The 18,973-nt window shown below is 36.0% G+C and overlaps 1 protein-coding gene across 2 annotated transcripts in view; it reads right to left on the reverse strand.

Annotated features, from left to right (window-relative positions):
- Window positions 1–8,266: 8,266 nt before the first annotated feature.
- SCEL (sciellin) overlaps window positions 8,267–18,973 on the reverse strand; it is a 177,101-nt gene continuing 166,394 nt past the window's right edge. For both annotated transcript variants that reach the window (XM_037727983.1, XM_037727984.1), the window contains 4 exons: window positions 17,736–17,810; window positions 14,336–14,444; window positions 12,203–12,305; window positions 8,267–10,795 (listed from right to left, as the gene is read on the reverse strand). In XM_037727983.1, the coding sequence (XP_037583911.1) occupies window positions 10,779–10,795; window positions 12,203–12,305; window positions 14,336–14,444; window positions 17,736–17,810 (304 nt within the window). In that variant the 3' untranslated portion in view covers window positions 8,267–10,778. The remainder of the gene's footprint in view (window positions 10,796–12,202; window positions 12,306–14,335; window positions 14,445–17,735; window positions 17,811–18,973) is intronic.

An 18,973-nucleotide genomic window follows, 5' to 3' on the forward strand; every position in this document is an offset into this window, starting at 1 on the left:
TGAGTTCTGGCCAGGAGGCTTCTCGCCCAGTTCAAATTGTTACAAAGTTCAGCTGGAGACTTCTGTCTCCCTGTGGCATTCCCCTTATCCCCACCCCCAGCTGCCCTCAGGAAGGATCCCTGTGGTGCCAGGCAAAAATGTGGTGCCAGGCAAAAATGGCCTGCTTGGGGACCCAGCAAGCTCCCAGGACCTTTCCTGTGTCTTCCCCTATCCCTGTGTTTCATTTGGCTCTCTAAATTGACTCATCTCTAGGTAAGGTCAAAAGCTTCTCCTGCAAACCAGACCATCCATTTCCCCTGGGCAGGGGGGTTGTTCAAAGCAAAGGATCTCCCTTTCCCACTTCCACAGTTTGGGCACTCACAGTATCTGGGGTGTCTCCCAGGTCTTGCAAAAGCAGTCTACTTCATTCAGAGTGTCTGTGGGTCCTCTTGGGGTTCCTGGTTTGTTCTTGAGATCATTCCGGAGCTAAAACTTATGATGTGAGCCTCCACATGCTGCTCTGTCCATCTGAGTCAGAGCTGCAATCTAGTCCTGCTTCCCGTCCACCATGATGCCCTACTAAATATTTGCATGTGTCTTTATAACAATTTATATTTTGGGGTTATATACCCAGTAATGGGGATTGCTGGGTAGAATGGAATTTCTGTCTTTAGGCCTTTGAGGAATCGCCACAGTGTCTTCCACAATGGTTGAACTAATTTACACCTCCACCAACAGTCTATAAGCATTACTTTTTCTCCATAACCTCACCAGAATCTGTTATTTTTTGATTTTTAATAATAGACAATCCAACTGGTGTTAATGGTATTTCACTGTTGTTTTGACTTGTGCAGAAATATATTGCTGATAGTGGTGTTGGTATGGTTACTTTGATATGCTGACGTGTGCACTGTGGAATAAAGCAAATGAGCATTATGTTTGTGTCATTGACAACTGGTATTAATAGCATGGAAAAAAACAGAAAAACAGATATCCACTAAGATCAATGAGTTTGACCTTAGAGTCCTGAAATACACTAAATTGGAATACCAGTGTAAGGTCATTTATCTTTTTTAATAAAAAAAGTATTTTTAGCATTATCCACTGAAATGGCCTAGAGATATTGATCAACGCAATAGCAGTGACTAATCCTGGTGAGTAGATTATGGGTCTTTAAATATTTCACTAAAGGAACAGTGTTCTTGAAAAAATAAAAGGGGCTTATTAGAGATATAATGTCAAATATTTACAACATGAGCCTGAAAGTTATTATCAACAACTAGTAGAATTATGTCAGAAGGACAGAGGAGCCAGCTTGAATAAGCTCCCAACTGTCCAGAGATGGGACCATTTAAATATGAATAAGAACAACAGCTGTCATGGATTGAAACACACAAAATATATTTATGTCCATCGTTCAAAATTATACTTAACTGGGACAAAGATAGCAGAAGAAGAAACTGGCAGCAAAATAAATAAATAAAAATAAAAATAAATAAAAAGAAAAAAATTTAAAAAATGATACTTAAGTATATAAATCACCTTTGGAGGATACTAAAGCTTTTACTTATGATTTTGAAAACTGATGAAGAGTAAAGCTCTTATTCTGCCTTTTCTATGAAAATTCGAGATAGCAAAATTATTTTGAAGGAAAGTATCTTTTCATAGATGTATTTGGCTAATAAATGAGAAGAGAAAAATAAAAAGAGAACAGCACATTTAGCAATGTCTAAGGAATTGCTAATCTCACAAAATGATAGGTAGCTATTTTGCACCTCTGATGAAAGCACCCATTATCACTGATTAAGTAGTCTTCACACACAAACCACCACCACCACCAAACGTGAATTTGATCACATCGCAAGACACTGAAATACAGGGGCTGAGATACATGTGTAAAACAAAACAAAAAATACAATCAGCGATAACCCTGTAAGACAAATGACCCAACTTCCTTCTGTTCCTTTTTTTTTCTATTCCTCCTTCTCCTCCTCCTCCATTCATCCTCCTTCTTCCACAACAACAATATTGCAAGAGGGAAAAAAGAGATGGAGGAGGAAACTATATACTACAAGAGATGACACATCAACAATGTGTAGTGATTGATTCATAATTCAAATAAACTTAAATAAGGAAAAAACATTTATAGCATAAATGAAATGTGAAATGTAAGCACTACCTGAATATTTGAGGAGATTCAGGAAATATAGTTAATTAAAGAGATATACTGTGCCCTGTTCTAAAAATATACAGATAGTAAGTGTACTACGGTAAACATATGTATTAACTGCCATTGTGTCAGTTAAGTGGTGGTAGGGTAGGGATGGGAGAGTGGAGGGTGATGGAGGTGGGAAAGAAAGGCATGTTGTTTTCTTTAGCCAGATAATAAATTATAAAGTGTATTTCAAATTTGGTTTTGATTCATCTTGAAGCATCTATATGAACAGCTTAGCAAATGAATTGGTGACCTGTTAAGGCATAAAGATCGTTGAATAAGTTTCTCTCTGTCTCATTTTTCTCTACTAAAGAAAGTATGTTAAAAGTTCACAGTGGCCAGGCATGATGGCCCACGCCTGTAATCTTGGAACTTTGGGAGGCTGAGGCAGGCAGATTGCTTGAGCTCAGGAATTCAAGATCAGCCTGAGCAACATGGGAAAACCCCATTTCTATTTTTTAAAAAAATACAAAAATTAACCAGGCATGGTGGTGCACACCTGTAGTCCCAGCTACTTGAGGGGATGAGGCAGGAGGATCCCTTAAGTGTGGCAGGTTAAGAGTGCAGTGAGCCAAGTTCAAGCTGCTGCACTCCAGCCTGGGTGACAGAGTGAGACCCTGTCTCAAAAAAAAAAAAAAAAAAAGAAAGAAAAGTTTATAACGAATTCAAGCATCTCCACATATATTAGAATTGACAGGAGTCTCAATACTTTATGAAAAAGTTACATATACATCCATAGGTCTGCATTTTAGAATTTTATGTTTGTAAAAATTTACTAGAACCTTTGGATTTTTCCCTTTTCTCCCCTACATCCAGTACTGAGTTAGAAGAAAACCATAAGAATAAAAAATAATAACGAAAGAAAAAAAGAATCTTTGAGACTAAATATTTTGACCTTTATGCATTTTCATTTTTCTTCCTGTGGTATATATTTCCTTTACCATATTAAAATATCATGGAATCAGGCACTTCACCGGTATGTTCCTCTAGCATTTGTTGAACAATTCTGCCTTCACTTAATGATTGTTAAAATTTTTCTCAGATTGTAACATCGCTAAAAAGTTGAGATATTAGAACCAGAAACACAGGTATGTAAAGTGCCTGAAACACAGTTAGTGCCCAGTGAGTAGAGTTGCAATGATGTCAAAACATTATCAATATGGGTGTACCTTTGATTTCCCCCCTTTTCCTACTCATGAAAGAAAAGCTACATTGACAAGCCCAATTCCCCACCTCCACTCATTTCTTACGTGGCAAATATAATTTTTTGCTAAATTTAAGCCTAAACCAATCTATTAAATAATGTGAAGAGAAAGAGCAGAGAAGGCTGGGGACCTTTGGGGACAGGGTGTTGGACCTGAAGATGAGAGAAGTAGAAGAGGAAAGGGGATTTTAATAAGAGCGGATGTCAAGTATGTATTTGAACCCCCTTGACTTCCTTTGAGAGGCACTTATGAAAGATGGAATTCTTTTTAATTATGTTTCAAGAGTCAAACTACCCTTCTTGATTGTAGCAATGTTATGGGACTGAAGCCTGAGAATGTCTGGATTTGCAAGACTTACATTATTGACATGAAAGTTGTGTAGAAAAAGATTAACGTTGCTCAAAGAGAGGTTTGGCCTTGCCCTAGACTCCTGGGAGAGCACTTCTAAGGCCTTAGAATGTCCTACTTGCTAAGTGTGTCCTTCTTTACCTGGGGGCTTTGGACCATGGCAGATATTTTATGCTAACAATATGATTTATGGCGGGAACTTTGGACCACGCGGTATCAGCTCTACCTCTGGAGAGTCTGGAGACTAAGGTCAGCCATGTGAGTGGTCAACCATGTACACAAGACAAAATTCCAGTGAAAACTCTGGATACCAAGGCTTGGATGAGCTTCCCTGGTTGCCCCTACTCAGAGGATATTGTCACACATCATTGCTGGCAGAAACAGATGCTGTCCACACAACCCCACTGAGAGAGAACAACTGAAGCTCAACACTTAGTGTCTCCTGAACACTGCCCTGTGCTCCTGTTCCCTTGGCTTATGGTAATCTGTATCCTTTACCTGTAATAACTGTGAATATGACAGCTTTCCTGAGTTTTCTTGGGGGACCTCTCAAACTGATAGTTGTGTCAGAACTGAAGGTGGTCTTAGAGACCCTGGAACTCGAAAGTTGATAGAAATGAGGGTGGTCTCAGGGACCCACAAACTTTGCAGAAGTGCATTGTGAATATATTTCTACACACAAACGTAAGATAAATGTATTTATGGAAAAGCCTAAAAGCAAAAAGGGGAACCACATTTAGAGGAGAACAAGTCCAAAATTGTAAACCAACAAGCTATATGTCCAGAGAAAAATACTAGAATACATAATCAAAATAGCAAAATATGGAAAATAACTTTTAAAGGAGGATTTAAATCCTGATTTAATGTATTCTTTACTGTAGTGATAAGTATAGTAAATTGAAGGTATGTATATAATGGGTAGAAAGCATATCAGCTTTAGTAAAATTTTTATTTAGTTCCCAGGTTTGATACTTTAAAGCATCTCATGTTAAACAAGCTCCAAGAAGACTATAAATTTAACTAATTCAATGGTGACATATGCAGAGTACAAGAAGTAACTCACAAAGGAAGAAATCTATACAAATCCATGCTAGGACAGAACTTACTTTGCAAATGTAAGACATAAAATCGATCCAGACAAATAAAAACCACAAGTTAAGTAGGAGTTAGCAGTGTGTCACTGTAATTCTAAAAGTTAATAAAACACTACATTATCCAAATAAGAGAATACATATAAGGCTTAGTCTGTCACTGTATTCTATTCTAGTGGGATAATTTTTAGATTATCATATTCATTTTAAAACCCCGTATATAGTGAAAGAAACTTAAGCATACTGGGTTCCAATCTTAGCTTTGCCACTAACAAGCTGGCTATCTCATGGAAGCGATCAGAGGTTGGCTTTGCCCTTGACCCCTGGGAGATAAATTCTAAATCCTTAGCTAGGTGTGGCTGTTTACCTGAGACAGTCAGGTCCCCAACTCTCTTCATCACCAGAGCCTTTTTAAATTAAGGACATCAGGCCAGAATCATACTAAAATCACCACCCAGATCTTAAATTCTTTGTTCAACAGGAAAAAAAAATTAATAAAAATCGCTGGGGGGATCAAATCACAGTATCTTTGTATGCAAAGAGATGTTTCACAGGAGGCTATGGGCTACCACTTGCTGATGAGCTATCACAGGGGCCAGGTCAGAGGCCTGGCTCACAGGAACGTATAGCTGAGACCACTACCAGTTCCCACAGCCTTTCTTTAGTTATAAAACCCTCATGTTAGCAGGCATGTGGCTAGAAACTATATTTCACAACCTCCCTTGGAGTCAGGTGTGAAATGGGATATAAGTAGCCAACTGAATATGAGTGAGAGGAATAGCGTAGCTTCTTCATCACGTCCATTCTTTTTCTGTTCTCTTTAAGGCAGTTGTAGAGCTGGTGAGCCAGGGTCATTTTGTTTTGTTTTGTTTCTTTTTTGAGACAGGGTCTCGCTTTGTCTCCCAGGCTGCAGTGCAGTGGTGGGATCTTGTCCTACTGCAACCTCTGACTCCTGAGTTCAAGTGATGTTCCCACCTCAGCCTGCCAAGTAGCTGGGACTATAGGCATGCACCACCACACCTGGCTAATTTTTGTATTTTTTGTAGAGATGAGGTTTTGCTCTGTTGTCCAGGCTGGTCTTCAACTCCTGGCCTCAAGAAGTCTGCCTGCCTTAGCCTCCCGAAGTGCTGGGATTACAGGCGTGAGCCACCGCACCCAGACTTCTGCTTTCAACATGAGATACTAGCGGACAGCAGTGCAACATGTGCTTGGGATACTTTCCTGGGTTTTCAGGTGAGAAATATATTTTTTTAAATTTCTATCTTGTTTGAGCCATTGTGTTTTAGAGGTTTTTGTTATAGTCACTTATCTCTGCTCTAATTGATATAGAGACTGGTACAAGGAATCAGGTGCTATAACAGAAACCTAAAACACATCCTAATAGTTAATTGTTTTTGTAATAGGAACAAAGAAATAAATATTGAAAGTTAAAAGTCTGTTGACTCTTCTTATGCCATGGCAAAATATTTGGCAAAGTTCTCACTTGCCTTAGCTATCTATGAAGCCCATGTTAGAAAAAGAGATTGGGAAAACCTAGAACATGAGTATATTTTGGCTGTTTCTTACTGAATGTTACGGCTTGAATATTTGTATCCTTCCAAAATTCATAGGTCGAAAACCTATTCTCCGATGTGATGGTATTTGGAGGTGGGGCCTTTGGCAGGTAATTGGATCATGAAGGTGGGGCCCTCTTGAATGAAATGGTGCCCTCATAAAAAAGGCCCCAGATGGCTTGCTTTGTTTTTCTACCATGTGAGGGCACAGCAAGAAGATGCCATCTTTGAATCAGAAAGTAGGAGCACACCAGAAGCCAAATCTGCTGGTACCTTGATCTTAGACTTCGCTTTCAAAACTCTAAGAACTAATGTTTTTTTTGTTGATAAGCTACCCAGTTTATTGTATTTTGCTATCACAGCTAGAATGGACAAAGATGCTGCATTTATCATGAGAGAGATGAAGTAAAGCAGAATTTAGCCAGTTTGCAGGCACAGATGCTTACATGTTGCAGTTCAGCCCTATCTGAGACCTGTAATCAAAATTGACATTTACAGAGCATTTCATTCAAATGTTATAGAATACACATTCTTTTCATCAGCACATGGAGCATTCTACAGAATAGACTATATCTACATCTAAAACCATATTGTTTCAATAGATTTTGAAAAACGTTCCATAAAATTCAACATTCCTTTATGAAACAGTATAGAAGGGAAGGTATCTTAAGACATCTCCTGTCAGCCCACAGCTAACATCATTCTGAATGGGAAAAAAATTAAAAGCCTTTTCTCTAAGATCTAGAACAAAGCAAAGATGCCATGTTTACCACTTACATTCAGCATAGTACTAGAAGTCCTAGCCAGAGCAATTTGGCAAGAAAAAAAAAAAAGGACATCCAAATTGAAAAGGAAGAAGTCAAATTAGCCTTGTTCACAGATTACAAGATCTTATATTTAAAAAATCCTGATGACTTAACCAAAAAGTGGGTAGACCTGATAAATGAATTCAGTAAAGTTGCAAGATGCAAAATCAACATACAAAAAATCAGTGACATTTATATACACCAACAGCAAACATATGAAAAAGAAATCAAGAAAATAATTCCAGTTACAACAATGACAAAGAATACATAATACATAGGAATTAACCAAAGAAGTGAAAGATCTGCTACAAGGAAAACTATAAACATTGGTAAAAGAAATGGAAGAGGACACAAGTCTCTAGCTGTGAGTTTCCATTAAATTTAAGGAGTTTCTATTACTAAAGGAAGAAAGCAGATTGAATATTGGGAATAAAGAGCAATATATATTAAAAAACTGTTTCTATAGTTGCTTGTTCAAGTACCCAAGTACACCTTTCTTCCTACACACAGAACACTCTTCAAGGAGGACATCTTTGAATCCCATTCAATTATCCATTCAGCTAACAGGCTAGGAATTCTGGTTGACCCTTAGTGCCCTCCGTTAGGTGTTAATATGACTTTTTCTAATCCAGAGATCTATAGACTTAAAAATGACCTCAGGTCCTACACCAGCCTTGGCTTCCCAAAGTGTTGGGATTACAGGCGTGAGCCACCACTCCCAGCCAGAAGGGATACTTACTAAGCAAGACAAAGATCTAGTAAATAAGGGTTGAAATGGTGCCCCAATTTGTGTTGTGATAAAGTCAACATGCAATTCCAAAGTACATACAAAATATTCAACAACTCTTATGCATCTAATGAAAGATATCATCTAAGAACCAGGTAAGTGGCAGGAATAGATTCTCAGAGTCATGTGATGTTTAAGTTGGTGACAACATTCAAAAGTCAATATTCTAAACTCCATAGTTTAAACAGTAGGGAATGGGTCCAAGAGGGAATGTGGCTTACTCAAGTTATACACATACTTATAGGTGGCTCTGGGAACTGTTGAGCATTGTGGAATAGGTGGAAGTTTAACAGCAATTTGTTTACATTGTATCAAAATAACCAGCAAATTCAGTAGTACAAAAAAAAAAATCAACATCCTTGTTAGTTTGCCATGTTGTAGACCCAACAGTCACTTGTTTTGGTAGAGCTCTTTATCAGGCTGAATGTTCCAAATGCTCACAATTTTCTATCACAGTAAATAAGTCAGGGAATGCACAACAGTGAGAGCTGGACCATCTCATCACTCAGATCTAATAAATTGAGTGATTGTAATCAAACCATTAAGATATACATATTACTTCTTGAATAAAATCTTATTTCTTGGCCTTATTAAAAGAGAGAATGTCATTTTACACTATACTATTTCTGAGATTATTATACGTCTTTGACTCTTTTTTAAGGAGGATATTGTCATGATGAAGGTATTCATTCTCTTTCAGAGACATCTTTTTATTGATGATAGAATTCAGGACCTAGTATCCCTAGATTTAGGCAATTGTGCCCAGGAAAAGTGTGCCAATCATAACATAATAGCCTGCAAAAAGTGAGATCTTGTAAGTTGTTTCAGGAGTCTGTCACTCCTATAGTGAGAATAAACCCAGACATAATGAAGTGATCCTGATGAATCAGACATAATGAAGGATCTTGATGAATCAGAAGCCCTTCTTTCTCCACTTCACGTCCATTCCATCTTTACAACAGCTTTTGGTTTGATTTACTACATTATTGTAGGAGACAGGAATCATTAAACAGCTATAGAAAAATGAGATGTGTGTTCCTTTTAGGTTTTTATGCTTTTAAAATGATATTCAGATGATTTTAATTACTACAAAAGCATTGAGATGTTAATATGCTTTATATGAAAGGGAGGGATACTATTTCATCCATCTTTTTCTGCAGCCAATTTCAACTCTGAGAAAATTATTTCTTTTGATCACTCTGATAGCATGTAATAAAAGAACAATAAAACATGTGGCTCAATTACTACTGCTTCTCATCAAACATGAATTAATGAATATAAAATCATTATTAATTGTTTTTCCTGGCTCCCTCTTCATAGGACAACAATTATACATTGCTGTATTTTGATAAGCATTTTGTGTTTAACACTTTGTGAACCAGGCTGTAAGAGGAACAGATGCATGAAATTATTACACAGGAGAATAATTCCAAATGTATTAACATTTGGAAAATATATGATAATCTTTTAATCTCCCTAGTTTCTAGCTGTTTTCCACAACTGCCTTAAAACTTCTCTAGAATTCCGCCCCAACTTCAATGTTCCACACATCTTTTTTCTAGAAACAGTTTCTATCTGTACATAAAATAGTTTAGAAGTTCAGTTTCTCACTGTTAATAATACTAGTTCCTCACATAATTATTACATGTTCAATTTCTTCAGCAAAGTTCCTTAAAAATAAAATCTATAGCTTGAGCAGTTAAAAATAAGTTATACAATGCAACAGAGAATATAATAGATTATGATCACTATAATTGACAAAATCAATGTTAGTGAATTATATTTACAAATACTTCACATAAAGATTCTATGTAACTGATAGTTCATTTTATTTTTATAAGCCTTTCATAAATATAGTGCTATGTAATATGAGTATATATAACAAGCTAAAGAACTTATCTTTTTAGTCCATAACCATTACTTCTAATAGATTATGTGTATATCCAGATTTTTGAAATTTAACAAATGATAACATGTAAGGTATACATGTCATATGATTTTATCTTTTACCCATAAATCTGTTTCTGTTTTTAAAAGTTTTCAAACACTTTGTCTGTTATTAAACAATGACACTAAATTTAAATTGTTGATACGTCTTTTCTAGTTCAATAGGCTTAACAAGCACATATGTATATATGTTTCCAAAGAGCACAAACTAAAACCTGCTTTATAATCAGAGAATTTGGGAAGAAAAAGGGACCTTAGACATCATTTTATCCAATCTCCCTTATGTTACAAATAATAGCACAGAGATCTGGAAAGTTTAGTGATTTTTAAGGTCCAAAAACTTTTTATGTTAACATCTTTCTGTGAAACTATATGAGAAAATTGCTGGTAGTATTTGTTTTACAGATGAAGGAAGCATATCTTGCTTCCTTGTGAGTTCTTCAGGATGTCAACAATGTCTACGAATCTGAATTCTTAGAGAAATAAAGGTGAGGAAATGAGAAACTTGGCTTTAATGGAAACCACCACCCACAGCCAACATACGGAGCATGAATGGACCTGGTTGGAGTGATAATGCTCTCTGCTTATCAGAAGCATCATTCCTTTGGCATTGGTTACTGGAGCCATTTGAAATTATTGCTGATGCTAGCCAGAGAGCAGATGCCTCTTTTTATGTGTGTGACCTTATTGAAAACAATTAGATTACTTATACAATAGCAGAATTGTTAATTTTATATGAGTTGATCTTCAATGTGAAAGCTTTTCTAGATTACATAATATTAAGATAAAACTTGTAACTTTTAATTCCTTAATGAGAACTTTTCATCTTGATTTCCATGTGCCAGAGTTATGAAATCCACTTTGCTGAAAAAGAAAAAAAAAAAAGGTTAGATGAGCAAATTCAGTACAAAAACAAGCTCATCATTAAGATTCACAATTATTCACCCATAGGGTAGTGGTGAATTAAAGATTCCACTTTTCCTTCCACTTCTGAAATAATCACTGTGGCTTTTGGTCATACTGTGTTTTATGAGATGTCTGCGAGTCATCTCCTGACAACTTGTATGTACTATAAAACATGCAATGCCTAGGGAGTACATATAGGGGGAAGACACAAAAACTTCTGAGTCTTTTGGTAATCACACCCCCTAAGCCATATCATGAGCTCCTGGGAAAATAAAAATGTTAGAGCTACCACTATGCACATCAAGACCCATGATATCACATTAGATCATCATAAGATTGCTAAATCAGAAAGAAAATTGAATATGAGAACTCTCTGGGGGAAGCAGAAAATAGAAGGCAAATATGAGCATAATTAGGTTTGCTCTTGTAATTGATTCTGCAGCTTGATGGAACATGGGTTTCTGATATTTTTTCAAGGCATTTTCCAGATGTAGTCTGCCAGTTGCTCATTAATATCACACATTTGTCATTAAATTCCATACTTTGGATCTCCCATAAGAGTCCCAAGTGTTCCTCTTTCATTCATTATATCAACAAGACAGCAGGAAAAAAGTGCCTTTCACATAGTACTGTAGACCATCTTTTCAATATCATCTTGATTATTTTATCTACTAACGATTGAATCTAAAAGTAAAATGTGAATAGTAGCTTTTGAAAACAAGTCAAGTTTCACAGGACTTAATTTTGCTAATTTGCCTACAATGAGCAACATCTCTTAAATTAGCTTTTAAACCTTTCATACGTAGTTCATAGAAAATGTTAGTTAACAACACAGGTCCTCAATATCCTTTTCTCACATTATATATGCTAATTAAGACTGCAATTTATAGTAACATTCATCTTAAATGGATAAAAAACTTAAATGTTATATTTTTATGGAATTACACAGAATTTAAAGGTAATATTCAAAAGCATTTAATGCAATAACCAAATTAGATTAAAAATTATACAGTTGTGAAGTGTAAGCATAAAGGTCATTTATAACTATGGACTTCAATTTAAACAATTATGTGAGTAGACAATATCTTTTTGTGTTTGGGGAAAAAATGGAAAATTTTCTAAAATAAATTACCTTTTTGTTTAGTTGTATCTATATCTAATCTGATACCAGAAGACAATATAAAAGTTGACTGATTTCGTACCATTAAACAAAATACTACCATAGTATAAATATCTGTGGCTGAATTCTTAACTAAATATAATTAATAAAATGTTTTACTTTATTAAAATACAGCATTTTAAATGATACCAAATGTTCGTTAACATTAACAAAAGTGATAAATGCTTACAGAGTGTAACACTTACCCATAATTTTAGAGTAGCAAGGTCCACAGTGTATTGTCTGTCTATAAATCCAAATACTGTCACCTGCCTGTAGATTTTCCAAAGGCTGCTTGCATATTTCACACTAAAGAAAAAAATATATACACAAAGTTTTTATTGTAAATGAAATCTTGATTTTTAGAGAAACAAACACAGAAAAGTCCTTTCAGTTCATTCAGGACTGTCTTTCACAGCAATGCTCAGATGGAGACTCAAGAGAAAACATAGGGCAATGAAGAGTGTACTTGTCTATAATCCAAGTGCTGAACTTTTCAGATAAATTCTCACATCATATCTCTGCCATCAAGGAAGTTTTAAGGGATGTCTACCACTGGATTTTACTACTTCACTCACAGTGGAGTAGATATAAATGCCCCAAAATTGTTTATGCCAAGGACAAGATGACAAAATATCTCAAACGAAAACACAAAGCTGCATTTATTGTTTGCTAACTTAAGGGAGAGCTAATTATGCTGTCCAGGCACAATCTCATGAGTGAAAGGAACTGCTGATCTGACTGGGTCTGAGAAAAAGTTTATTTTAAGTAGTACTGGTTAGAGGTAGGAAAGGCTGACTTCTGCTTTAGATCTGTCCACTGCTGATTGGCTGACTTCCAAGCATGAGGCTGTCACTGATTGGTTGGCTTTCAGAAGCAAATTCATTGAAGTAAACAGTTGTTGATTAATTGGACATGTCTAAACCAGTTAATGTGACTCGCTATTGCTATGGCTATAGAACAATCAGTATTTTTCTAAGAGTGTGAAGATGTTTGTTTTTATTCTTGGGAATATTTTATTGAAATTACATTAAAAGTAGAAATAAATGATCTAAAATATAATAAATGAAAATATTTACCAAAAGTGATGATCAGGAGAATATTCTTGTTTTATATTTTTCTGCATAGTAATTTTAAATAAAAAGCTACAGGCTAAATTTTGTTTAATTGAATATATTTCATAACTAAAAGCAACTTCATGTTCTCATAACTAATTATACAACCTGCAGATTATATTTTTATATAGGATTCTATATATTATGCTCTAAAATTGAAATGTTTTGCTCAAAATGAGTTACTATATTTCTGACTGCTATGTGTCACCATTTGAAGGTCATTGTAATAGAAGCAATCAATTGACAAAGTATTTCATTCTTTGAGTGGATTTAATAATTTGTATCAACTGTAGAATATTGCACTAGAAAGAACCTATATATTTGGGCCATTTTTTCTCCAACCGACTGCACATTAGATTAATAAAGGAGTTTTTTAAAAATATCAATGCCCGATAATCACCTCTAAGATTCATGATTTAACTGGGGCTGCTCTTGATCATTCTCTCTTTTCCTCATCTCCCCAGATGATTATGATATGCAGTCAAGATTGAGATCTACTAGTCTAGTCAATACCTCATTTTACAGTTAGGGAAACTGAGGCAAGGTAATTTAGGTGGCTGTCCAAAGTCACAAAAACAGTTACAAGCAAAGGCAAGACTAGAACTCAGGTCTTCAGATTCCTGTTTAGTACTTCAGTTACACCAAAAACAATGATGTTGACCTACCCAACGTTATGGAGAGAATGCAAAGAAACATCCTAAGAAAGCACAGACAATGAAGCTTTAGTCTACTAATGAAAGCTTTATTATTATTTATTGAGCCACAATTAACTAATTATGCTCTCAAAGCAGACTGACTTTCACATATTGTTAAACCCATTGCTCCTAATTTTGTGATGTAAGAAACTGCTAGCTTTCCTCTCAAAAATTTATTTTCTTGTTTTGATTTCATCACATATTTTCTGTAATGCATAATTTAGTAAAGTGTTGCAAAAACTTTTATAAAAAGATCAAGAGGGAGTTTTTTTCCACAGATTTAAATCTCTAGGGTAAGAGTGAATAAATGTGTCAGTAATCAACTCTAAGCCTAAAGCCAAGATCGTAATTACAAATCTTTGAGGTTTAGGCTGAAGAACCCAGAAATATTTAAGTAGTGTATTATTAACGTGGCTGACAGTGCTTCTGAAAGCTTTTGCTTCATCTCATGCATTTCATTAAACAATTATTTTTATTCCAGTCATTATGCAATTTTTTATTTAGTTAAGTGAAATAAACACATCCTTACCTTAAAGCAAGTAGAATGGCAGCAAATTTGTAATTCATCTAAAATCATTTTAGTTTCCACACCCAAGGGTTTTCGGCAATAAGTGCACATATCTCTTTCAATGACAGACCTATAGAGACATAAGCAATTAAAAATAAATTTGCCATAATACAAAAGACAGATGTATTCCCTATAAACTCATGTGGAAACAGTATCCGACGATATCTGAAAGTATCTGACGATACTTCAGAAAATTTCACAAAATCAAGGAAAGTTTGGAGTTTACTTATTCTAGTAATAGAATTGACTCTTCTAGTTACCTCAAAATGATATCAAGTAATTAACATGAAAGAAAGTCTCAAATTATTAATTCATCAGAAATCACGAGTACATCTGGGTGGGATAAAGGTATTCAGTGTCCTAGTTGAACCAGGGAATATCTCAAGTACTCCTCAGAAGTAGTTGAGGGTTTTTAATTATTAACTTACATATACCATGTTACAGATTACATGGAAAAATTATGCTGCAGATTAATATACATTTTCAACTCTCAAAATATTCAATAGGCCCAAAATAGAAATCCATTCAAGAGCATGTTGATAAACTCACAAAATGATGGGACTGTAGGGGCCAGAGTCACCAAAACACTCCTCAAGGTGCCACCGTAAGACTCAGGATGTAAGAATACCTCCCATGACAAAATTTATGCTCTCCAAGAAGACATAACCCCATCACAAATTTGATGGGGAAGAAAAGAGAGTTACATTATTTATTAAATAACAAATATGAAATATTTGTTAAAATGATGTCTAACAGTAAATGATCTGTAGATGTGATCAGCAGAATCCAAAACATCTTGAGTCACACCAGAATCTTAGGAAAGGATCCTTTTCCTTTTGTAAGGTCTTAGGACTGTCTTAAACAGCATCCTGCGGAGTGTACTAGTTTCAGGGGATTAGCATGCAGGCCTGACATTTCCAGAGTAGAATATGTAATGGGGTAGTGAAATTAAGCAGCCAATATTTATGTAGTTCTTTATATGATATGTGCAGTGCACTTTTCTCTGCACTTTACTTACATAAACTCATTTATTCTTTATAACATTCCTGACAAGCCAATATTATTATTTTTATCATCATTTTAGTAAAAAGGAAACTGAGGCACAGAAGGATAAGTAATACGCCACTATCATGAAACTAGTGAGTGGAAGAGTAAGGATGTGACTGGAGGCAGTGTGGTCCCAACACAATGAGTCAAGATCTATTGCGCTCATTGTGTTGAGTTAGCAGTACGCAGGAAACACTAATCTATTACCAAGCCCAGAAGTAGGAGCAGAGAGGAGAGAAAATGAAAGGAGGGAAAATAAGTGGGAGAAGAAAGGCGTTAGAGTAGATAAGCTTTATCTAGCTTTATACTTTTAATCATTCTAGAAACCTCTTTCTAAATCTCATGTATATAAATAAATATTTTCTGCTTTCATTTGTTCTGTACCCACTTGCTTATAGCTACCTGGCAAATATTTTCCTACAGATTATCCATAAACACACACACATATGTATGCATACACTTTAATTTCCTATTTAAGACTGCAAGCACTTCTAGAGTAGAAAATAGGTGCTCTGTTTCCTTCATTCATTCCACAGGCACTGATCTAGGAGCTGCAGATACAAAGAATGGTGAGACAGTCTCCTCTGACAAAGCGCTCTTTCCACTGCACGACGTAAAGAAGCATGATGTAATGATCGCAGTGGAATACAGGATATGGAAAGAGTGAGGAGAGCAGAGCCAAAAGCACCACTAACCCCTGGAGTGAAGTCAGGAACACCTTGTCAGAAAAAAAGTGCTGTATGTGTTGTTTGAAGAGGAAAGAGCTCTCAAGGTGGGCTTGGTGGGGTGGGGATGAAGGAATGGTAGAGGAATTCCAAGCAGAGTAAACAGAACATACAAATATGCTACTCTGGGAGGGTATTTGGAGGGACTGAGCATCAGTGAATATTCTGCAGGAGCAGGTTCTGAAGGGCCATGGAGAATGTGCAAAAGAACTTGGACTTCATCCCGTTACATGAGAAACCACTTTAAACAGGATTGACATGCTTAGATGAGAACTGTAAGAACATTGCTAATTTTACACACTATCAACAGTAAAGGTTGTATAACCAACTGGTCTCATAGAGAATTGAATTCTGCAGTGATGACTAAGAAAAATTTCAAAGCCGCTTTAGGAACAGGATTTGAAGTCTTTGTATTAACAGCAATACTTTTATGAAGAAAGTTTTCCTCCATTTTAACAATAAAAATACAAGCTCAGGAAATGCATTGATGTTGGTATCATCTTTATTAAGATCAGACATTTAGTCAAAGATCTTTTCGAAGCATTAAGAAAAACCTCACTCTGTTGTTTTTTAATTGGGTTATCCAGATGATATCTGTAGTTCTAATGCTAGTGTTGATGACTTTACTGCTCAAAGAGGTGTGACTTATAGGCAAGACACTCAACAAAGCATTGCTATGGACCAAATATTGGAAAAGTCACAAGAAAGAGATATAATTTTGATGCCTGGTTCATCCATGTTTCCCTTAGAAAATGGAACAGAGGTTCCTGTTTTCAAAAAAAAAAAAAAAAAAAAAACCCATTTACTGAGTACACATTAGGTACCAAGCACTGTGTTAGAAGCTGAGACTTCACATGAAAATAAGATATGTCTCTACCTTGGCTGGGGTCATACCTCCAGCCCCTGCTACAAAGAAACACCACCAGTGGAATATCAGACATTTCTATGATGACTTGTTTCTAGTGCTTGGGTTGAAATGATTCGTTTACTCCATTGAAAATCTGCAGGTCATACTCTCATTGAATGTCACCTACGTGACCCACTAACATTAAACAGTAAAAGAGGATCACTAACAGCAAAAACCTGGAACAGGGCCAGTTCACCAGCACTCAATCAATATGCATCATACTCCACTCCTGGGAACTGAGCTTGGGCCCAGAGTGGGTCACAGCAGCATATCTGCGTGGCTGTTTGTAAGCCAAGAAGGCTGCAAAAAAACACAAGGAGGGAGGGCTGAGGGCACAGTCTATGGATGCAATGAAGCCTAAACGCTAATAATGTGGCAGTCCTGGGGCCTCCTGGGGATCACTAGCAGCAGAGGGGCTGGCCTGGGAGGCAGCTGTAAGGCACAGAAAGGCCTTTTGATAATGTGCATCAAAATCAGGCAGCAGCAATAGCCAGGAAGCCAAGAAACAAATTCCTGGATGCAGAAGTTGTCGTTATTGAGTTGCACTTTGTTCTGTCCATGCACATTCATGACAAGAAACATAAGTGGAACCATCTCTAAGTACAAAGGACAGCAAGATGTATATATAAATGTGTGTGCATGTATATGTACTTTTTATGTATGGAAATAAAGACATACTCACCTATCAGAAGTCGAATAAACAGTTTGTATATATTTTCCAGAGACATTCTCCTGATAGCTATCCTTGGGTGATTTACTAGGAACAAACATATATGCACATGTGAGAATCAGGCGATTTTCCTTATGCAGATAAGAAAACACACTCACACTGTCTCATGAAGCCTCATAATATTTTATTTTTGTGTATGTTACAAGCCAGGATGATGTACTGACACCTTTTTTTAATCTATTGAAATATTGACACACAAGTCACCCCCAAAGTGACATATATATCAAAATAAATGAGAGGGTAAGGCACACAGAAACAAGTGTGAGCAGGAAAAGAAGTCCACATCTTTCATGAAATGTATACTTGCACCTCATGTGTTTACTAAAGAAAGCTACACAGAATGTAACGTAGATAAAGGAAATCACAAAGCACAAACAGAGCAAGAACATAGACACATACACCATTCCCAGGGAGAAACTGAGATTCTTGAACTTTTAAAGAAAGCACAAAAGATTTTTATTTTTACTTGAATATTTCCAAGAATAATAACTTAGAATGAAAGCAAGAGACGTATAATTTTTTAAAGTTTTTTCTTTTCTATTATGTAGATTGTCCCAGTTTTTAAACACCACTCTTTCCTGAAGACAAATAAAATCTGTAATGTCCTAACCAGCTGGCTCCCATAATTGCTTCCCAAGTACTTATGCCACCTGGAAATATATTAAGAATAGAAGCAATATATTTCTTTTATTTCATACAATGAGTGATAACTTCATGACCCTCTCTCTCCAAATTTTCTGTAGGCAGACTGCCTTCAGAACTAACATCTACTATATGAAACATATAATCCTACAATGCTAAATAAGAATTTGCATATATTTATGCAGGATGCACATATCACGATTCCCATTTTATTGACGAGGAAACTGAGACTAGAAAAGCAACATCACTAAAGCTACATGATTAGGAAATGACAAAGAAGGATTTAACCTCAAATGTGACTCTAGGGACTCGGTATTGTACCACACTGCCTGTCAATGCAGATTTTAGGGAACTTAAGGATGTCTGAGGTATATCACCATCCTTGCTAGGTTAAGGTACAGGAGGCAGCCAATCCTTCCAGAGGTTTCTAGTCAACAGACTGTTAGCCTGATATGCCACACTATTCATATTTTCTGTTTATAATAATGGGGCTCAAATTCGGATTCACATCACAAACACCTGAAGAGTTTGTTAAAACACAAGTCCCT

The sequence above is a fragment of the Cebus imitator genome, unplaced genomic scaffold (genome assembly GCF_001604975.1).
Source record: "Cebus imitator isolate Cc_AM_T3 unplaced genomic scaffold, Cebus_imitator-1.0 Scaffold252, whole genome shotgun sequence".
Taxonomy (NCBI): Eukaryota; Metazoa; Chordata; class Mammalia; order Primates; family Cebidae; genus Cebus; species Cebus imitator.